Here is a 24,503-nt window from a genome sequence, read left to right as displayed (position 1 = left end):
AACAGTAGTGTAAATAAATAAAATAATTACCTAAGTTTAGTAATAATTTAATAGTGTTTTTAAGTTCAATAATAATTAGTGTAAATAAATAGTTTTCTTCTTAAAAGTTCATTTGTTAAACCCACGAACATTACAATATTTAGGAGAAAAAGGTTTTTTTTAACGAATCTCTGCCACCTTTCACTTTAAAGCGTTATACGCAGGTTGCTTCTCGTAAATACTATACGACGGTCATGCTTACGTGACATTTATATATAATTGTATTTGAACAAAGGCTTTCACGGCCGCAATCCATAGTAGAATGAAGATTCGGGCTATAGGGCCGTGGTCTAAGTGAACTGTTCCGTCCAGACGTTTCGTCAGCTACTGCGGCTGACATCTTCAGTAGTAGTGCTGCGTTGACAACGTGAACGTAGATTATATCTCGAAGTCTCGACAGCGACTGTCAGTTGCTACTTCAGTAATAGTGTGAACTACCACTGAAGATGTCAGCCGCAGTAGCTGACGAAACGTCTGGACGGAACAGTTCACTTAGACCACGATCCTATAGCCCGAATCTTCATTCTACTATAATTGTATATTAAAATTCTAGTTACAGTGTAGCTAAAAATTCATACAGCAAGGAGCCGTCTGTAAAATATTACGGGGGTTTAGCAAAACGTAGCAAGAGCGGAGTAATATGAGTTTAAAAATGCGTAACGGTTTTTATTATATTAACGATCCTTAAACCTAAAAATATTGTTAAATAAATAGAAATTCCATGTTTCATCTTTAAAATACATACTATGTTCAATATAAAAGACAAAGAATGATAACAAACAAAAGGGAAATCAATTAACTCATGGCATTGCAAGATAGTCACGCTACTTGACACTTTTCCTATTTTTACATTGATCCGATTACGAAGCCGTCTAAATACGTCCAGTCACTCTCGACTGCTTAACGGATTCGTTGGTGATAATATTGAAAGCTGGTCACTATCCTCTTTTAAAGATAAGAGGTCATATTTCAATAAAACATCCACGATTGTTAGTACGTAAACGGTTGTCATTTACACTAAATATTAGTGATGTACTTTCGCGTGTTTTTGCTTTTAACGGTGTTCTATACAAACGGTGAAACTCTCAGAATTCTTGGATTATTTGAACATGCCGGTAAAAGCCATCATTGGGTTTTTGACCCCCTTTTAAGAAAACTGGCGGAAAAAGGACACGATGTGACAGTTATCAGTTTCTTTCCGCAAAAGACCAAAATTCCTCGCTTCACTGATATAAGTTTAGAAAACTTGACGTACATCGGATTCGAAGTATGGAATTTAACTCGTGTTCAAAGAACTATGATGCAAACAGCCGTTCATCTACTTGAACTGTCGGCGAAACGAACGTGCGCTGCTGTACTCCCATCACCTCAAATAAAGGAATTTTTGAAAGGCAATTTAACTTACGATGTCATCCTGACGGAATTGTTCAATACCAATTGTTTTATGTATGTAGCTGCAAAAGTGAATGCCCCAATTATAGGTTTAAGTTCGTGCGCGATTTTACCTTTCTGGAATGAGTTGTTTGCCAACCCCGACAATCCTTCGTACATTCCTATGATGTTTATGGATTACTCAGATAAGCTGACATTTCTTGAGAGAGTAGAAAATACCCTTGTATTATGGTATCATAAGCTCTATTTTGAGTTAGTGATGAACCCATATACGCAAAAGATTGTTAACGAAAATTTTCCCGATCACATTGATGTTTCGGCAGTTGCTAAAAATGTAAGTTTATTTTTGGTAAACACCCACTGGAGTATTTCTAGACCAAGACCGTTTGTTCCAAACGTAATAGAAGTTGGTGGTCTTAATTTAGCCGAACCTGAAAGCCCTCCTCAGGTAAATTTAGTTGATTATTATTAATGAAAAAAGTTTCTAGATCTAGATGTTCGTTTATTTTAGGTTAGTCTTTAATTTGACGAACAATTATCGTATCATTAGCTTTTTTAAGATTTACGTTTGTGGTCATTTAATTATTGGAATATGGAAACCGTATGCATATACAGTTCTAGTTGCTGTTAATATAACCTTATGTGTACATCGTCAGTTTATATAAAAACTATATTTTCAATGGCAGTTATTTGTGTACTTGTATTATTTACATTCTTTAAATGACAAAAAGTATGCATTCTGAATTTGTAACGTAATTCCTCGCCTTTTATAAATTGTTTATTGATAATACTTGTTCAATGTCAACAAAACAGTTAGTTTCGTGTTTAATATAAGTAACCTAACCTATTGCAACTCATGATAAAAAACAGCAATTTTCTTGCCTTCATAGTTTTAAAGCGTGGTTAAATTTCATCAAAATTGCGTAGTTCAATGTAAAGGTAAATTTTTGTTTAGTTTGTAATTGCATTTAGAAATGATTCTTTGTTGTTATTTAAGAATTATCGTTATGGAACATTTAACAGGACTGTCTACCCAAACAAGACATTGCGCACTGGATGAATTTTCCAATTTGAAAATTCAAAATAATGGCCTATGTAATTTTTTATGGTGATTTCAAATGTGACTACAATTTTAATTTTAGTTTTGCAATTGGAAGACTAATTAACGAAGTAAACACTAAATAACAAGGCAACAACACGACAACACATTTACGAACTTAACAAAAACGATTTTTAATGAAGAACGAATTGGAAACACGGTTCGAAGTCAGGAAGGCTAGATAAAAATTGACTGACTGTTTCTTCCATCCTTCTTTTGGTCTGCCTATTTTAAGATTTTCGCCTGTACCCCATCTATACCTGGTGTCGTATTATTATTTACAATTTTTAATGCTGTCACTTTTCCTTCACTATAGGGCATCCTAATTCATCTGTCTTCACACTGGCTTTCTTCCACCTATCATCCTCTTCCTCATTTTCTAGCAATGACTCCTGAGGAAATGTTTATTATATTATTTCTACAGAGTCTTACTTCCCTGTGACTTCTTTTAATTATATTACACTGTCCGTCAGTTTTACCTGCTTTAAACTTTTTTTCTTCTACTTCATTACTTCATATCACTTAACCGTTTATTGTTGCCCTCCTAATTATTTCCCAGTTTATCGCCTTGTAACATGACCTTCTTCATCTTTCCTATTTTTGTATTTCCGTCTTTCTTCACGGTTCGAAGTCAGGAAGGCTAGATAAGTTATTAAAAAGAAGTCTTCAGAAAAATTGTGAAGGGGAAGCAGATAGTTGGTAGATGAATGTAGGGTACCAATAGGGTAGCAATAAGATTGGAAAGTTCTGAAGATAACTACGGACGGCATTCGGTTAGTACGCAAAGCTGAAATGTTAATAAGAATTAAATGAAAGTACAAGTAATAAAAGTTAAGAATTAAATGATGGCGTAAACTAGTCCCCCATTCGGATGTCCAGGCGGGCACTACCTCGGGGAATGTCATCAATAAGTGCAATAGGGATAGGTGCAATATTTCACGAGATGGAACGTGGAATGTTAGGACAATGAGGCAAGTAGGAAAATTAGACAATTTAAAGTAGAGATGGATAGATTAGAATTAGATATAGTAGGTATTAGTGAAGTCCTTTGGCCCGAAGCTGGAGACTTCTGGAGTGGGGACTTTAGAGTAGGATAACGTGGGGAGAAAAAGTTAGAAATGAGGAGGTATTAGAAGCAATGGGAGAACAGAGGACTCTATGAAAGTCAATAAAAAATAGGCGAGATAGGTTGGTAGAACACCTTCTCAGGCATGAAGGTCTAGTCAGATACATATTAGAGGCAGAAAAAGGAGTTAGGAGGGGTAGAGGTAGACCTAGGTTAGAATAGTGTTCACAAATAGTTAAGGATGTGGGTTGTTCTAGTTTTAGGGAAATGCGAAGTTTAACTCAAAACAGGAAAGAGTGGAGGTACGTGTCCAACCAGTCTTAGGACTGACGACCTTATGATAACTGATAGAATTGAATACAAAAGAATTTGAATAGACTGTTCGAAATATTTACACAAGTACAGAGACACAAAGAAATATAATACAAAAAATACTATTATTTTAATTTAATCCGCCACACCATAAACCACTCCAGTTAAAATAATTTATGTAAACTATTAGATACATGTATAAGAACAAATATAAGAACAAAGGCTTTCACGGCCGGAATCTATAGTAGAATGAAGATTCGGGCTGTAGGGCCGTGCTGTATGGTTTTTATTGTTTATTGAGAAAAGTTTCCACGTAAGAAGTATAATTTAACATCTATTTAATTTTTTTACAATTCACTCGTTTATTATTTATATGAATATATAATAATTATATATTGTCGAAATCAAAAAAAATAAAATTTCAAATTTTGAAAAGTACTAAAAAAATAGTAAAATAGTGAAAATCCTAATAGCACATTTGAAATCACCAAAACAAAAGCATAAACTACTATTTCGAATGTTATTAGAAAATTTATCCTGTACACTTTAAGGTTAGATATTATTGCATTCCTTTGTATATTTGGTAATTTATCAAATCTTCGTCTTGATGGAGAATCATTTTACTTGTTACGATTAACAGTCCAAAGACTAACGATAAGCTGAGACCGTATGACTATGAGTAGCGTGATGTACTTCCGTCTCCAAACAAAACAAAAGATATCATTTAATTAACAATATTCCCAGTTTAAGTAAAAATATTTGTAATCGTCTCAAAAAGCTTCGTTTAAATTTTATTTGGGTCACTAACGATAATTTAATGTCAATGCTTTATAATAATAAACAAGAAACAGATATTTTAGATAAGTTGGGTGTATAATCCTCTTTATGTCGGACAGACTTGCCGTTTCTTAAAAGAACGCTTTACTAAACTACAGACAATGTAATGAAGGTACAGAGATATCACAACATTGTATAGAAAGCAGACTCTTTAGATTTAGATTATATATAGAACCATAGTTAAAAGTTAACGCTGAAATACCGAGGCAATTTGAGACATTGTCCATGTATCTCATCTATGAAACATCATTAGAGGTTCTAAATAACAAATATTTACGTAACAAATACGTAAATTATTCAGTAGACATACTATACTCTTTGATGATGCCTTAATCGCCAAAAGTCAGAGCTTTTTCCTATTTGTAGTAAATCTCCGAATTTTTGTAGTTTAACATGTCAAGTGACTTAATTATGAACAATAACGAGATACTTCTTTCAGTAGAGAAACAAATAATAAATACGCTTTTAAAAAATACCATAAATGGCGCGGTAAACGCCATCTGTAGTACGATGCTAAATTTTAGGATTACGTATGCTCCAACAAGGTCCATTTAAATATATGGATATCTACTTGCTGAAACGAATCCCGGCGTAGCTAACCTCAACGTGATAGGCACGTTCCCATCGTCGAATAAAAAAAAATAAAACTAAAACTAACAATTATTTGTTCGTATTTGCATAAATAAAAGAACATTTTCATATTTTTAACTTCATACTTCCCTTCAACAAATTAAACTCAGGAAATTACATACGAAATTAGTGATAAGCGTCAGCAAGTAATATGGCCTTTGTGAAACTTTAAGTAATTTTTTACTTAGGGTATGACTTGAAGTAATTAGAAAGCACAAATTCGCTCTACGCCACTGGTCAAAGCTCCAGTTAAACTATAAACAGTGACGGTCAATGTTTTTAAGATGTAAAAATCAACGGCCGGAATTTTGTCACCACCGAAAACATGGTCCATCAAATTTTGAAACTCCTGCTTTGTTTAGATGGCACTAACTGAGGTCACTCTTGAGGTATATCAAAACTCTGTTATTTAATAGTTACTTTACCTCCTCATTTTCATTACGTCGTGGATCGTAAAAAAAAATTTGAAACAATTTTCAAAATGAATTCATAACAATATTAACCATATCTAGTTATCGAGTCATATTAGTAGCTATGGACGTTTCTATGGATAATGACTATTTTTTATCTCCCCTCTGATATGCATTTGATATCTAGGAGGGTTTTCTAAAATTGTGACTGTGAGATTCAAAACGACACGCAGGTACTTATTACATACAGCGCATTATACAACATATAATTATACCTCGTTTACTTTCTGTAGCGATGTGACCTTCAGTTTGACCGACGCAAAGTAGAAAAGAACAGCACTAGGCCAGAAAAGGAAGGAGACAACTATCGGCCAAACTCTTAACCGGCGAGGAGCGTATAATCCGTACAGTACTGCTCGGAAAAATTGACCATTTTGTCCACTACACTTGTATTGCTCAAATGTGCTGTTATTGGTACCATTTACTACTGCAAATATCTACGAGATGTTTATTTATATTTGAAGACATATTAAAGGCTTTAACGCTTGTTTTCTACTCGCACTACTATTCATGATTGAACAAAACTTTTGGCAGGTACTGTATGAAAAAGTATGTTTAACGAACAAGAGTCGAGAGTATAATAAGCTTTTTTCTCTCTACCTACGATTTTTCCCGCGCGCATCCAAAACATTGGAAGGGGCACATCGCTAGAGAAAGTAAATGAAGTATACTTATAATGTTTGCTTTAAGCAAATTCCTGATGTATATCCATGTAAATACGTATAGGTGTATCCATCTGACGATTCGCAGCCGGTCTTTGTACGCCCTTCGACAGTCAACCTTTGGACAATAAAAAAAATTACTTTACTAAAATTTACTTATGTTCTTTATTTAAAATATTGTATAAGAAATCACACTCACAAACAGTATAAAAGTTCGTGTATATTACAACATAAAGATATTAAATAGTGATTTCTGTTCAACACAAGTTAGATTCCAGTACTTTATGTAAATGGAAGATGTTCTAATTATATGACCCGTCCATTATAAAGTTATTTCTACTTATCTCGTGATGTAAAAAACATTCAATTATTATAATTTATAACGCATGCTATTGTCAGGTTGCAGTGAACACAGTTGTAAATAACGATAAACCAATGCTACTGTATTATGAAAATTCGTTTTATATTCTACTGTAATTACAAACAGTTGTCTTAAAAGAATTAAATGAACATAAATATATGATAAACTGCACTGCAAAGCAGATGCTTGCGCAATACTTTCTATTAGAAGAAACTATTTTGTTCCATAATCTAATCGTAAGTTAATGAAATTTTAATAAAAAATTATCTATCGCTGACCAATTAGTGGAGCTAATTGATTTTTTCTGATCATTTTCTGGCCTTTCAGATAGTATAATTGTTTCTTTAAAATTCCACATGAAGTGCCAACATTGCAGAGCTCGCACATGCCTTGGGTCTGTTGAGAACATAATAGCAGGAGATCAGGGCAGCAAGCACAAGAATTACAAAAGTTGAAGCCCTTCTACGAATTTCAAAATGAAGAAATTGATCTGACTAATTATATTATTAATGCAGTAATAAGGCCACGTTCAGACGAACGCGCGTTCGACAGGCGATGGTAGGCGTAAAACTGCAACGTGATAGCGACTGTCGCTTCTGAGCAGCATACAATCCCTATTGAAATCGTCAGCCTCCATTTTGTTTTTTTTGTGAAGACCAAACGTTTCAAACCCTATACACGTGATACACATCAATGTCATATACTGTTTATATCACAGCGACTTTATGCACGCATACGTTTGTCGGGCCTAGAAAGAGGAATATTTCTTAAAATGAGGTTATATTTCTCATTATATGTACTATCTCACCAAATATCTTTTTGTACGATAGTCTATTTGTTAAGCTATTGTTTCTCGAATATTAGGAACAACATACAAAATGTTATTAACCGTATTAACAGATTCCAATTAATTGCATGGATATATTTCAACTCTACTTTGTATGTACTACACATTTAGAGTTTGACGAAAGGTTAAATAATATTGTTAATGTCACAATATGATTGGTTTCACCCTGGTTATTGTATTATTTATCAGAAAAGAGGTATATAACCCAGTACATACTAAGAAAAAAAGTTACTATTTTATATTGAAATATTACGTATCAACATAATTGTGGTGTTCACAGTTAATCGATTTATCGATTTTTAGTTCTAAAAGCCAGAAACAATGAGTTGATAAAAAGTAGTCGCCAATTTCATTCATTATTTTATCTTAAATGTTTCACGACGGTGCTAAGAAGGTAAAACCTTCTTTAAGAACCCTTTTAAAAGCTGGAACCTGTAATAGAATTAGGATTCGCACTAACGGAATGTGGTCGAAATGAACAATTAGGATTCTTTTTGATCAGGGTCCAGCAGTTCGAATTTTATATAATTAAAGAAACTGCTTTACTGATGCGTTATTCATAATTATTTTCTTATTTTATTTACACGCTCTTCTTATTTCAGAATATCGAGAAATGGATCAACGAATCGACTCACGGGGTAATATATTTCAGTATGGGTTCGATGATCAAAGGGCACACGTTTCCCGAAGAGAAACGAAATATGTTTTTACGAGTTTTCAAACGTCTTCCTCAACGAGTTCTGTGGAAATGGGAAAGTGACATGCCTGGAAAACCTGATAATATCATGATTCAACGGTGGATGCCGCAATATGATATCCTTTGTAAGTAATGAATTCTGCTTTTATACCGAACTTATTGGAACTCCTTTTTGCTCAGATAGGTTTCAAAGAGTTTACTGCTGAAACTTTATAAGACAAAGTATTTGCAAAGAAAATATATGTGGGCTGTTGAAATCTTAAACGTGAATTCGATTTTGATCGAATTGCTATTTCATTGATAACAAAATCAAAAATGAAGACAATGTGACACAAGACAATTATTTAGAAGTTAACAAAAACATATAAAACAGAGGATTTTTAACAATCGATGGAGTTATTTATTACTTGTAAAACGGAAAATATTACCAAAAAATGCATATTAAAAAAAAAAAAAATAATGTTTACAAAAACTACTTCATGACTAACGATAAGTTATTGTATTAAAACGTAAAAGGTACCTTATTATTTCCTAAATCCATCTAAAATATTTACATCTTTTATATCAAATTTTCACCGGGTGCTTGTTATTGTGTGATTGACGATGTTTGTCTTACAGTCGCCACAGAGTAGTTCTTTGTTCTTTTAACGTTGTAGGCTTATATGTATGTAGTTAGTCGAAGTCATTCGTCGCGTGACATTGTCATAGGTCAGTGCAGAATAGTATTATTCACCGACCAATGCGTGAGCTTCTAAACGAACACTTTCCCAGATATACAGGTTCTGTTCCTTTGCAGACACGTAGTCTTGATGTAAATCCGATTAACTTCTTTGTATAGAGTTTTTTAAAACAGAATGTGTATCAAACGCCAATGTAGAATGCTAGTGATTTGCACGACCGCGTATGATCGCTGCAATTGAAGTGCACCAAATGCCGGTATCAAAACTATTTTTTATAGTAAGTATACGTAAATATGTGTGTGTGTGTGTGTGTATGTGCGTGTAAACAATTTTTCTAATGGGGGATAGGGCTGTTGGTGAACCGCCTACAAAAATAGATAACGCAACCTGACAGTACCTAAACGGTGGTTTGAATATTAATTTACTTATTAATGTTTATTTAGCGTTCGTTTTTTCTTTTTTTGTGTTCTTAATACTACATACTATCAGTAAAATAGTTATTTAATCGCAATGGGCTAAATTTTATAATGGATATTAGTAGTAGCTATTGATATTTACTCTACACAACACAACTGTTTACATTTTCTATCGATGTAGCTGTTTAGTTGTTACCGCAATTTCTCTGTACGTTGTCAATTCACGCCCCGGACCGGCTCCAGATTACAATTTCATCCGGTTTCTTACAGTTTCTTTTGTCCTCTAATTACGCTGCTTTGCCCACTATATATTTCAAAACTACCCTGTACATACTATTAATCAGATGTGCATACAAATACCTCCAAGATTCAGACGTTAAAACACCATTTGTATACCTCAGAAAATAATTAATGGAACACAGATGTCACAGTTATTAAACTAAATAATGCGTTGCACATTCAGAACTTATCTTTAATACAATAATTACCATCAATAATTTAAAATAATTAAAACGATAATTTAAGAATGATTTATAAATATTTATCTGTCTTACTTTTGTATTAGAATTAACTCAATTCTATTTCTGACTGACTCATAATTAATATTATTTTCTCCAACTAAATGATTGCTTGTTGATTGATTAACCGCTTGGTAGGTGTTAGAAGATGATTTTAAAGTTTTTCATATGTATTAATATTACACCACTGACATTAAATTACGTTAAATATATCTACTGATTGGTAGGTTAAAACCAGATACTATCGGTGTCGCCGATTTATGTGGCTTATGTGCCACCTCTGTAGTACTAACAATAAAAACCTCAATAAAACACTGGTCTACGTTTTCATTATTTTTAATTATTAAACAACTGTTTTGACGGAAAATGGAGTATTGTTATTTCATTACTCTTGATAATGGTCGAAAAAATTGTCGGGTTGTTTAATAATTAAAAATAGTGAAAACATAGATCAGTGTTTTATTGAGTTTTTTATTGTATATGGTAAATAGGAGTGAGTCTCGATTTGTTTAATTCCGTATTTTCTTTTGAATACATGATATACATATTAAAAAGTTATATCTGGAGGCCTGTCGTCATATATATTATAATGGTAGTAGTAAAGCAGAAATTATTCGATTCCCTCTAAATACTTTTTGCATTAGTAATTAATTCTGTAAGCGTTTATCAAATATTTGTGAATTAGGTGGGTATATTTTGTTCGAGAGTTAAGTTCACTAGAAAAGCCATATTTTAATCTTGCAAAACCGTCTGTCAAGAAAGAAACGAGGCAAAGAAAATTAGTAATTAAAAGTTGGAGACGGTTGTGCCAGTGGTTTTAAGCTCTGACAGCGCCACTTCTTAGTGGCTCCTCGAGAACTTTTAAGCTCTGCAGTTGCTGTTTCAGTGGCAACCATTCTTTAAGAAACAAATGCTCACTTAAATGAACGCCAACATTTGGTTTTGTTGTTGAGAAGACTCGAATAAATAAGGTTTACGAAACGACCTCATAAAGACGAAGAACTTCGGGAATTAGAGGAACAATTTTCCGACTTTCTACAAACATTAAACACTTAAGGGATTTTAAATATAATTGTCTTTAACATCTAATTATAGCGGAAAAATTGAAAGAACCCAAGAGAGTACGAAATCGAATAAAATTCATTAATTGCAAAACTTCAAACTTCGTTAGCTAGCTCGATAGTTGAAAAGTAAAGAACAAAGTTTAATTTCAATTAGAATACGCCGATCATTCCTATTTATAGCAGTAATTGTTCTGCCGTTTTATTATGTTAGAACAAAAGTAATTGAAATTTGCCGAAATTAGTTGCTAGAATACTAATTAGTTGTGTGATCGTGTAATGTAAAAGAATTTCAAATAAAAAAAATGAAAGCAAGACAAAATATTTTTTTAGAACCTACTCGTGGAGATACCCGCTGAAACAGAGTTAAAATAAGAAAGGGTGGTAACCATAGGTAGATCTGCAGGTGGTAAGGATTCATCAAAAATTAATATCGGAATAATAGAGAAATACAATGTTAGGCATCTTTGTAGTATGAATATTTGTAAATGTAGGATAGTTGCAAGTATCAGAAAAATGATGGGACAAATTGTATTATTAAATATTATGGTCATTTTTAGTTACAATCGGAATAAGGGAAAGTAGAAACTATAAGTTCTAGAGATTTGTGATGGTAAGATAAGAAATAGATAGTAAAATTAAATCAAATAAGATGTGGTAGTCCAAAAGTTACTAAAATAACCGATTGTTTGATGTTGCATCATGAGTTCTAAAAGAAGAGAAAAATCAGAAGATATGTATTTTTTATTTAAACAATATAAATAAAACGTATAATAATAATAGATTTACAAAACAAAATATTATGCTGAAAATACGCTAAAATACANACAAATTTTTCCTCATTAATTTGAGGAAGTGTGTAGTGGGTAAAAATTGAGAATATTTCATATTAAAAACTAATTCACTTCGGGAAGATTTCTACATTGTATATATATTTATATTCAGTACATAGTTACATTAGTCATCTACATCTGTGACTAATAGTACGGTTTGTCGTTGTTGCTGTTGTCATCTCTCGTAGCTTAGTGGTCAAAGCATTGGCGCGTAAAGCCAAAGAGCCCGGGTTCGATTCCCGGCGGATGTGTGACAACAGCAACAAATTTTTCCTCATTAATTTGAGGAAGTGTGTAGTGGGTAAAAATTGAGAAAATATTTCATATTAAAAACTAACTCACTTTGGGAGGATTTCTACATTGTATGTATATTTATATTATAAAGTTGAATTTAACAAAGGAACAAAGAAATTTGAAATGTAATGAAAGTAATTAACAATACTAAATCTAACTAAACGGAAAGTTTTTGAATTAAAATAATTGTAAAAAATATAGATAAATTATTAGCACTAAACAATAACAAGGAATGTACCCAACATATTAGAGCAGTACTCAGACTATTCTATAGACAATTTTTTACGTAATAATTCTTTGTATTCTAATACAGTGCTATTTTTATCCTTTCGTCAAAATCTATTTTTAATTCACTAAATTTAGTGCACAAATGGATAAAATTGATCTGTGGTAGGGCTGAACAGACACAATTTTTGTCTGAAAGGTAGTCTTGTTGTCACGAAGCTGTCTGCATGGAACTATCAAGTTAAATTGATTAGTTAGATCTGATATATTAAAAAATGATATAATAACCAATAGCGGCAGTTATCACATCCTTCATACTTTTGGTGTATTCATAAGCTTTAGATATAAAAATGTATATGTGCTAACTAATAAGAGCACTTACAATATAGCCATACTTATGATAGTTATATTCAAACATCAATTCCATCTGTGTTAATTCATATATAATTAAGTAACTTTACTGCTATAATTCGAGTCATTAAACCTTCCAACCCAAATTAATTTTAAATCTACGCCTTATAAATTTAAAGCGCGTGCATCTATTTAGCTTACAATCGCGAGGTTCTCCAATATTTACCTGAGATTTTATGGTTTTTGAATACTCTTAAGGCTCTCTTACACCGCATGTAATAAGACCGGCGCGACCTAGAGTATTAAGGAACGTCCTGACGTGTTATTTATTTCACGGGTGTAGTAAATGGCAAAAGAAACGTACCTATGGTCATCAAATTTGGTCAGAGAATATTTACCACAAGATCTAATAACTTACTCAGTTTGCATAAACAAAAGGTATTGTAAAATTATGTTTTGCATGTAGAAAGTTCAAATAATATAATGTATAATATACCTACAATAATATAACAATATTTTTACATGGAGATTAGAATAGTATATTCAATTCGTTCCTATTGTTCCTTAAAGTAACATCACACTGCATCAACTTTAAAACACAATTGTATTGTAATAAAGTGAAAACAAACGCGTATAAATTTTTAAAAGATGTTTAATGAGTACCCTACAAAACTGTATAGCTTTCTGAAGATGAATTTGTTACTATGATAGAGTATTTATTAAAAACTGTTGAAATATTTAAACACGTTTTCTCGTTAATGAATTACCACCGTTCCTTGCACTTCTTTTTCTGCAAAACGTAACTGCCACTTAGTGTAACATAAGCTGCTATGAAAATAACGGTGCTTCTCCTCGGTTCGACATCTTCAGATAATTTCTTGAAAATGCATGACAAATACTTGAGAAGAATTTGTTTATATCATTTACCACACGTTACTTGAGACAGAACGCGTCAGAATGTTCCCTTCACGCTCCAGGCCGCGCCGATCCGGTTACACAGCATTTCACACACCTATCGCTGCACCGGCGTGAAAAGGAGCCAACGAACGCGCTAAGACACGCCTTCTTACACCAGGCCGCACCTGGAACGTGAACCGGCAATCCACGCGTCGTGTAACAGGGGCTTTAGACACTATCTACAATACTTGTGTGACGGACGATAATAACGACAGCGTATTATGCATATAATATCCTTTCCGTGAATTTTCTATTAATTTTGATAACTATCAATCATTGATTAGATGCCTAGAAGGCTCAATTAATGGATGCAATTAATTAGATGATAAAATATGTTGCAGGCTAGTTATCACATACGTAACTAACTAGTTTAAGATACAATACATTTTTTATTGAAAACGTAAATATTTTTTTATAAAATTAATGAGGTCATTTATAACACGGACATTCACATCCAAATTAAACCATTGTTCAAGCCCAACGGCCATCTGAAATGGAAATTCAATCTTTCCAACCAAACATTTTAAGGGCCAATTAAGTAGGTCAACGGCTCCTTTTCTTTCAGAAAAGTAAAAACTGAAGTGGAAATTAATTTAAAGTAAATTTGGTATTCCGTTTACGGTGAAGAGCACGAAACGCAGCGCCGGTCAAAGGCAACGAGGGTTGGCTTTCTATAAAGAAGAAGTTAACTATTAATGGGGTGAAACCGGCTTCAGAATTCTTAATTCATTGTTTTAACAGTTCCTTTGAACGTCTACTGACGGCAGATTGGGAATTAGTGTCGCGCAAAAACTTTCTCGACTCATTAAAGTTAAAGGAGCTCCCGCGATATTCACAACTTTCCGTACCGTAAATATTAAAATACTCGCTGTAACATCGACCGAACTCAATGTAGAAAGCTACCTAATACAACAAGCCGGAAAATTAAAGGCAGAACAATGCAATGAAATTTGTAAAGTACATAATGAATTTCTTTACATTGATATGTTCTTTTAGAACAAGTTTTTGCCATTGCAAGTTGCCCGAAAATACGAATACATAACGTTTCAAAAATTAAGTCGATAAGGTATATAACAAAATAACCCAAAACTCTTATTAAATATTGCAAATTTTCACAAGCATCATCTCCCAGCGGGTGAAAGTTTGCTGTATAGAATAGTCGCTCGATTGCCAAAAAGTAAAAAATGCGAGACTAAGTTTGTTAGTTACTCTAAAGAATAATAAAGAGACTGGGATAAGTAAATAAATTACTCATCCCTTATAACCACAAAAGTTATAAGAAGGTACTTTTTTCAAAAATGGAGCAGGAAATTTTTCATTTCTTCATCACTGAGAATTTATTTTGAATAAAACATAACAAAAAAATGTACAAATATAAAAAAATCTACAATACCCTAAGGAATATTAAAGAAACTGGGATAAGCAAATAAATAACTCACCCCAAATAACCCCTAAAGTATTTCAAAAAACGGAGCAAGGAATCCTTCATTTCTTCATCGTTGAGAATTTATTTTGGATAAAACATCACAGAAAGGTGTACAAATATAAAAGAGAAACTATAATACCCTAAAGAATATAAAAGAGACTGGGATAAGTAAATAAATTACTCACCCCAAATGTTAGATCTGANGGGCTAGTTGACTAACTTTTTATATATAATTTTTTTTATGTATTGCCGTTTTCAACAAGGCAAGTTTGTACAAGTCGTAGGGGAGTAAATGTCATAAGGATTCATATATTAATATCTATATTCTTCTATTTAATGTGACCATATTCTAGTAAAGCCTTTTATGTCACCATGCAGAGTTGACTTACCTTTTCTCTACATTTTATTAAAACTTTTTCCTGCTACATACAAGAAAGGTATTGTTAGATTTTTTATGCATTTCTCATGGGCTCATCTTCTGCAACGCGTGCATTGCACCCAATTATCCCCAAAGTCGCTACTACCATAAGGTTCCTCACATACTAAGCATTCAGCTTCATCTTCCGACGCTGAGGATGAAGAAACATTTTTCTGAGTTCCGGATGTAGATGGGACTAGGTTATCATGAAATAGAAATCTTCGACCCTTATTCGGTGTATTTTTCTCATCAGCCATCTTTTTACTTTTCTTGCACTTTTGTTTGGCGCCTTTTTTTTCTTGCTCCAGAGCTTCTTTTATTGGAGTATCCGTTAAGATTGCAGTTGGTCTCCTTTTTCTGCCGCTTTAGGAAAAGGCCTCACTTCCGCAGGAGCAACAAACTTAGAAGCAGTCTTTTCTGGAGTTACTGGCACAATTATAGTTGGCTGTTTATTAATGGTAGATCTATCTTCATTGGTGTTTGCAGGTTCATTTTCGTTTACAGTCGAAAAATTTTAAGGAATCGCAATATTATTTTCAATTGGTTCTTGCCTATCCGTCGCATATGAAGGTAAAAAGTCACTGTCCGAAAAAATGTTCTCATTTAACGGACTGATGCCTATTTTTTTGAAGCCGGCAATTATATAACCGGAAGTAGCAGCCAAAGGAAGAGCTGTTTTAACAATACCAGGAATATCATATATAGTAACCGTTTTTCCTGGATTATTTACCATCCAATTATCTATTGCCGAGTGATGAAATGTTTAATAAATTTCACAAAATGTTCCTCCTTCATCCAACCTGAAGGATTTGCATCTCCGATACTTCCTACAGGAGCATCTCTGACAAAATGGTCACGATAGTTAACGCGGGGAAATATAAAAAATAGAGGAACTGAGTTTCCACTTGCAGAAACTGCCACAGTTAGAGTTACAAGTGTTCCCCTTTCGGCTGATATAACTTTACCTATTTGCTTCAATCCCCGCCTTGCTACTACCCTATCTGGCCTTTGGACTGTTCTTATACCAGTCTCATCGACGTTCCATATATCTGCCGCTTGTAGACGGTAGTAGTCAAATTAGAAAAAAACATCTGGACATTAGTTTTATTAAAAGCGGTAGCTCTTGCCAGGCTTGTGGCCTCTGGAGATCTTAAGAATAGACTTTTGTTTCTTTTAATGAACTGTGTATACCAATCCGGTCCCGCCATTTTATTTTCTGTCCAGCTAGAAGGAATTCGTAGGTTATTAGCAATGGCATATTGAAATGCAAACTTCCGAAGCTGTTTTGGTGTCAAACCAAAATAGATATCAGATGCTTGCTTCAAGTATTCAGACAGTAAAATTTCGTGTTCGTTGGAGAAAACTTGTCGACCATTAAAATAACCAACATGTCCCAGGACAACCTTGCCATCATTTTCTTTTTGTAATTTTGCTTTTACAACATAACGATGAAGTTTTTTGTGGAATTTTAAAATCTTTAGCGACACTGTTAACACTTCTTTCTTCATTTAATACGATGGAAACAGCTTGATTCATAATATTAGCAGGGGTTTTGCCTTTATCTGATTTTCGTTTGTACGTTCGCATGTTCTTACCTAAAACAAATAGGCAGAATGAAGCTTAATTGATTTTTAATAAGAACTACAGGTATGTAAAACAGCTTTTCCGTCTAGATTGTTGTTGTTTAAATGTCGAAATAAGTTGAGTAATACACTTGGGGTTAGTTGACTAATAAGTCATTTAACCCCGATGGAGTTAGGTCAAGAAACCCCGTCCAGCCATTTTGAATTCGCAGAGTTCGTAAATCCACAGTTAATGCTTAGTATTAGAAATAAACATAGACAATTAAAGCTAAAAAGCAATACTTTTACAAAAATACTAGTGTATTTACAGTATAAAATAAATAAACAGAATTAAAATGCTTACCACCGATAATTTAATATTAATTCTTCTCATAAGAACACTATGTGAAATACATCTATGGCGTTTCGTGCACTAAGAGGTCTAACGCGTCGATGCATGGATATCCTGCCCCGTCTGCCATTTATCAAATAATAGAGGAACTATTTGAAATTAGTCAACTAACCCCTATACTCAACTAACCCCGGCCTCCCCTACCTATTTCAAAAACTAAACAGCAAATTTTTCATTTCTTCATCATTGAGAATTTATTTTGAATAAAACATCACAAAATGCTGTCAATGTAATACCGTCTACAAAAGACAAACAGATAGACCGTTCAGTGTTTATCTCTACGACACAACAAGAACCCCATTCAAATACTACAATTCACTTTTAAGAATTAATGTACAACCTTCAAGGTATTAAAGAATTAAGAAAAATAAAAAGGCTTTTATCATTCAATCATGAAAGTGACTCTAATTTCGTGCTTTTGTTACAGGTCATCCTAACGTTAAAGCATTCATTTCCCACGGAGGAATGTTAGGAACAACGGAAACAGTTCAATGTGGAGTTCCAGCTCTTGTAATGCCACAATTCGGAGACCAGTTTACCAATGCAAAAGCTCTTGAAGCAAGTGGAGGTGGACTAATTTTTGACTTTTGGCGGGACGACGAGGAGACTCTGTACAATAAATTAAAACAACTTCTTGAACCCAGGTAGATCCAAACAAATCATCATCATCATCATCATCATTAGATTGTCAGTTGTAAGACTGGTGGGACACGCATTTCTACTCTTTCTTATCCTGAACTAATCTTCCCATTTCCCTATAACTAGAACAACCCACATCCTGAACTATTTGCGAACAGTAATCTAATCTAAATCTACCTCTATTCCTCTTAACTCCTGTTTCTGCCTCTGACTAGACCTTCATGCCTGAGAAGGTATCCTACCAACCTATCTCGCCTATTTTTTATTGACTTCCATAGCGTCCTCTCCTTTCAAATACTCCTTCATTTCTAACCTTCTCTATTCATGGTATTCTCACCATTCGCCTGTAACACCACATTTCGAACGCTTCTAGTCTTATTTTTTTCGCCGCGCCCACCATGCATGTTGCGTACCTGTACAGTACCGCGCTCCAAACGTACACCTTCAACAACGTTTTTCGAATTTCAAAAGTAAGCGTTCGCGAGCATAGAAGTGACTTCTTTTTATTGAAGACGACTCGACCCTGCACTATCCTCTGCTTTATATCCCTTCTACTCCTTCCGTTCTCATTTATCTGACTTCCTAGACACCTAAAATCAGCCACCTTTTCTAATATTTTGCCTCCTATCTTTACATTCACTCTTTCCCTACGTTTTCTTCCAAACAAATACCTGCTTAACAAATTGAATGTAAATTCAACTCATTGCATGACTAGTTAATTCATTTTACATGCTGATATAAATAAATATTTCGGCAGAATGCAATGCAGTCAGTGCTGTCGTAATTGCGAAGATCAAACGAGCTGGTTTCGGGTATTTTTGGTGGTTACCGTTTACGTTAATATGTTAGACGTTATATCATCATTTATTAGCACTTGAACGTGATGCATATTAAATTATAGGCACGATTAATGTACTGCAAGCTGTAAAAGCGTTACCAAGTTGTGCTCGGCAGTTCGTATTCAATTTGACGCTCAGGCCAAATTTTGTTTAGGTTGTTTGTTTGACAATGGCTGACAATAATGTCGTAATTGATACGCGATCGCTCATCGTGCAGAGAACTCTTACGTATTGTATCCGATATTAGATTTTGCTGCTTATTACTTTATTCTTTATAGAGCTTATTAAAAAAACTAATCGTAAGCGTAAGGCAACTAAAGTCATGGTGACAAAATATAAACATTTTTAAAAATATACTTATGTAAACATATATTCCCCTTATTATTATATTCACAGTATGGCTAATATTCAGTTACTCATGTAGCAAATGTAGTTTTTGACAATCTGACCGAAGATATACTTATCCGCATTCTTAGACATTTAATTATACTCTTAATTTTGAATTTTGAAAATTGCCTTCCACATGTATATATATAAGGTGGGCATATAAGATAGGAGTAAAAGATCCTCTTGACGTCCTGACACGAGACAGGGGTGGTGATAGTTTATGCCACTATCTGCCATTAAATTTAATAATCACTTATTCCAATTAATCACTTATTTCGATTAATCGATTATTATGATTATTTTTAAAAACTGAAAATATCAATTAATAATGGACTAATCGTGAACATTTATATGCTATGCGAAATTTCATACACATTCACAGTTCTACGCGTATTGCAATACGGCACATTATCCCATTTTTAAGAATAATCGATTAATCGGAATAATAATCAGGTAGGGTGTGCGAGGTCTTTTATGGGTACGCAATTTGTCATCACCACCATTCTGTAGATTCTGTACAGCTTGACAAGAATAGGAGGAAGTTTCTGTTAGCAACGTTTGTGGGCGGAAGAAATACAAATAAAGTATTCGGAGGAAAGACAATAGAATAAGAAAGATTTTTCGCACGTCTCCTCTAAACATGGAAAAGGAACCCACAGGCATTGCTAACGAAATTGTTGGCTGCATTGAAATAATTTAGTACAAATAAGAAAATCATTGTAATGAAAACAAGAGAAAAGCACATGTGGATTCAAGAGAGCAAACCGAAGTAACAACAGTAAAACCAATAACAGTATAAAAAAGGATAAAAACACACAAATAACAAGAATAGGAGTAGGTAATTGTAGTAGGTCTGAATGTTACTTCGCCAAACGGTCGAATAAAAGTGACACCTTTGCTTCCACAAACATTAAAAAAAAGAAACTTTTGGGTGTTTCATTCCCACCAGCCAGTAATGCTGGTGGGCGAGCAGGCCCTCCGGACTACGCCGGAAGGTAGGGCGGAAGGCCCTCTTCAGCCTGCTTTCAGGAATCATGGGAATGGGTGGGTGGTGGTTCTGGTGAGAAAGTTGAGACGGACGAAATGAAGACACAAGAGAATGAAAGATTATCTGTGGAATATTACTGCCCCAACATTTACCTTAGTGATCCAAGGAAACCACAGTAAAACTTGGACCAAGGCAGACGGACCCGGAATCGATCCGGCGTCCTCCCGAATGCTAAGCAATGGTCTAAACCTCTAGGCCATGCCGCTCGGTTCCACAAACATTCAGTTTACCGCGCATTTATAGGCGGAAACAATTCACACTTCTTTCTATTTGTGTTGACCTATAGATAATTTAAATTCCTAAAGAAAGAGATGAATGCGTGTCTCTTTTCTTAGTCTGATAAAACACGTTTAAATTTTGACCTAAGGAAAAAAATCAGAAATCGTTATACTCTTCAATACTTCAGAAAATAGCAAAACCCTAAACAAGTAAACAGAACGGTAACAATTAATCCCTGGTCGTTTTAAATATTTAAAAATGAAAATGATTTTATCCAGTGGAGAAATTTCTATTACCAATGAATATCCACAGAAGATCAATTTAAAAATAATTTCTTCCTCCGTTACATGTATTTCTATCATTCACGAAAGTTTCCCTTTAAATAGAGAGATTTAAGTAGAAATATTGGACAAAATAGTCAAAACTCCAAATCATCAAAACTTCTTTCACATATACGGAGACGATTTGGGTTGCCTTTGGTGTCTTCTAAAAAAAAGTAAAAACATGTTATTCTCAGATAAATCACTCTTCACTCTAGGGCACTTACTTGCTATAGTATTTAGTTTCTTATTATGCTTTACACACATGCTCCTTTTATTACGTTTTCCATGTATCCCCGTTGAATAGCAAATATAAAAATATTTACCAATAGTGTACATACGACTTTGAAAACAAATAATGCTATCACGATGCCACTATCTATTAAGTAAGGTATTATTTTCGACGTTATAATGGCTTCTGTATATTTGGAAGTAATCCCATGTTATACTTATTTGAAATTAATGCCTTCAAAGTTATATATATAAACGATATAATCAGTGGCTGATGATAACTAATGTGTACTTTTTCGGTCACGGAAAACAGTTTACAAATACGGTAAACCAAATTACTTACATATGTCACCGTACAATTATGAGCATAGTTAGTCTATAATCATTCTCAGGATATCATAAAATGATAAAAAATTTACAATTTCACCTAATACTTCTCGATAGTTTATAATCTATCAATGTCAACTCGTCCAATTGTGAAAGCATCTGCAGGGTTCATAATCTGTCCTGTTTTATCACCCGTAAAATTGTGAACTGTCCCTGGCAAAATTAAAATCAAAATAAAGAAATCGAAAACCACTTATTAACGTGTACCAAGAAACTAATACAAAAAAAATTCAGCAGTAAAGATGTTCATTTATTGTTGCATGCCAAAATAACTGTCACCTGGAGTTCTATATTAATTACACAGGTCTGCGAATTTTTTTTTTTGAAAAGTTTTTTTCTTAAATTGTTAATATTTGTCGTAATTGTCTTAAAAGTAATAGAAAACGATATTCATATGGTATATACCACGTCACATTAACCCATAAATGCTCAGAGAACACATTTCCATTTGAACCCTTGCACATAATGAGTGTGACGAAAAAATATTCGATAACTAGTGTTTCTATGTTTTTAACGATGCTCTTTATGATGGTATTGGTTAAAAATACCTCCGACAATATCAAAGCATGGAAAGATCTAAAATAAGCAAAGAAAACGTGATTTTTGAATTGACGTTTTTCTTAAAAAGTAATTTTTTGTGTCCTTACGATTTTTCTATATGCTTAAAACCTATATAGAACATGACCTCGATATCTAAACATGAAATAATCACCGTTGGTCAAGTCGAAATGCCTTTACAAAATGTTTGATCAAACCAAGTTTAATGTAAAGTGGTGGAAGGACTACTTTTTCGGGATTATATACCTGAAAGTATCTCCAGATATCGGAAAGTTATTTTTCACAAGCTAATTTTTTACGAAGAATAATGACAGACCGCAATTATTCATTAGTATAAGGCTTTATGTATAAGTTCGACATTTTTCCGGGAAGTTCCTCGTATGTTCACGCTATAAAGCGATTCATTTATAGCGAAAAATGGATCGATAAAATATAAAGCAATGCGTATTCGAGTTTGAAATTTCGAAATAATCCCCAATTTACACATTCATGCAAAGTTCCTACCAAATGACTTTTTCAGAAATTTCCATTAATTGAATAATCACACTCACATAACAAAACCGAAACGAGCCCAGATCACAGCAGTAATTTGTATTAGATGCAACTCATCGACATTATTCAATCATGGAATATTTATCCTTCATGCGTTTATTTATATTTATTTCATTTTGCATGAGATAAATTCGGTAAAGGTTTAGATGATGGCCCTCACCCCCTTCGGGGGTGTGGATGGGGAATCGAAGGAGGAGGTCTCCCCCACCACTGTACCATAAAAAGTTCGTGGCTGTTTCACCCCCATAAAAAGTTATGGGGGTTCAAAGTTAATAAATATGCCAAATTTTATACATTTCTAGGCATGTAAATATTTAATTTAATGGAAAAATACATAAAAATATTGAGAAATTAATATAAAACATTATTTAAATATCTTTATCAATAGGGTAGGTTAGGTTAGGTTAGGTTATCGGGTTTTGTTCAAGTGACCACCGTCTTTAGATCCCCCACCTCCACCCGCTTGAAAATATTTTTTTTTATTGGATTTTATTTGAATTATAGTGTATGAAAATTCTCAAAATAATCAAATTTCAACCCCCATAACTTTTATGGGGGTGAGACCGCCGCAATTTTTTTATGGGGTTTTACTCAAGTGACCACGCCCTTTCGATCCCCCCTACCCTCTTTCGATCCTCCCTACCCCCACCCCAATCTAACCACCGTATTTTTTTATGGGGCTGAGACCGCCACGAACTTTTTATGGTACAGTGGTGGGGGAGACCTCCTCTTTCGAACTCACCGCCACCATCTAGACATTTACCATAAATTCAATTAAACGACCCAAGTAATATTTGCAATACTAATATTATTTGTATTTTTCAGTTTTCAGCAAAAGGCGAAACAGTTATCAGCCCGTTTCAAAGATAGACCATTACCACCTCTCGAAACAGCCATCTACTGGGTTGAGTATGTTGCTCGACATGGTGGAGCTCACCATATGCGTACTGCAGCTGTTGGCATGCCATTGTACAAGTACCTCCTGCTGGACGTCATCGCCTTCTTGTTGGCTGTCATCACAGCCATCCTTTGGATTACATATAGGATTGTTAAGTTTGTCGGAAGAAAAATTATTGGACAATCAATTAAAGTCAAAACTAATTAATTATTTGTAGAATTGTTGCCAAATATTAGTTAATTAGAATAAATAATAAACAATTATATCTATTCTAGGTTAAGTACACAAAATAAGATGGTTCCTGATACTTAACCGACAATTTACTATTTATTCTTATCTTCAGAAAAGGAAAATAAAGAACGTTATACCCCTTTTAAATAAACAGCAGTATAAGTTCTATTACAATAACAAATATATCAAACAAAATTAATAATTATTGTTTATTTTTGTTAACAACTTTTTTTTCAATTGAGCTAAAAGTAGTATTTTAAAAGTACCTAGAACATTAGTAAAAAAATTGTAATAAACAGACTGAGAAATGATTGTTATTGTATTGTTGTGTCTACATGTGCAATATGATTAAAAAAAGAAACGAATATTTTGTTTTTTGATTTCAACGAAAATTACGTTAATTTTAAATATTCCCATAATGCTCAAAAAAAAATCAGCTGATTTAAATTTTTTTACGTGTAAAATTATAAATATTTTGAAATTTTTAAATCGATTACCCACCATCTGGAGCAAAAATGTAAAAGGCAATCATTTGAACTTTCCCTAAACGATGAATGCCCACAAATAAGACCAAATTCAGCCATCCATGCTAATATCGTGGCACATAAACAGACAAATTGATGAAAATT

General features: G+C 33.6%; 1 protein-coding gene across 4 annotated transcripts in view; it reads left to right on the top strand.

The window, feature by feature from the left end:
• The window catches only part of LOC108736964 (UDP-glucuronosyltransferase 1-1), a 79,751-nt gene extending 55,510 nt beyond the window's left edge, over positions 1 to 24,241 (top strand). For 3 of the 4 annotated variants that reach the window (XM_018469586.2, XM_018469587.2, XM_018469588.2), the window contains 3 exons: positions 8,318 to 8,537; positions 17,993 to 18,209; positions 23,571 to 24,241. In XM_018469586.2, the coding sequence (XP_018325088.1) occupies positions 8,318 to 8,537; positions 17,993 to 18,209; positions 23,571 to 23,850 (717 nt within the window). In that variant the 3' untranslated portion in view covers positions 23,851 to 24,241. Of the gene's footprint in view, positions 1 to 937; positions 1,880 to 8,317; positions 8,538 to 17,992; positions 18,210 to 23,570 lie in introns of those variants that run through there. The other variant, XM_018469589.2, reaches the window with a different exon arrangement.
• Positions 24,242 to 24,503: the final 262 nt, after the last annotated feature.

Source organism: Agrilus planipennis, unplaced genomic scaffold, assembly GCF_000699045.2.
Source record: "Agrilus planipennis isolate EAB-ADULT unplaced genomic scaffold, Apla_2.0 scaffold111, whole genome shotgun sequence".
Taxonomy (NCBI): Eukaryota; Metazoa; Arthropoda; class Insecta; order Coleoptera; family Buprestidae; genus Agrilus; species Agrilus planipennis.
The sequence above is the reverse complement of the archived record's forward strand: the minus strand, read 5'-3'. Positions and strand labels throughout refer to the sequence as shown.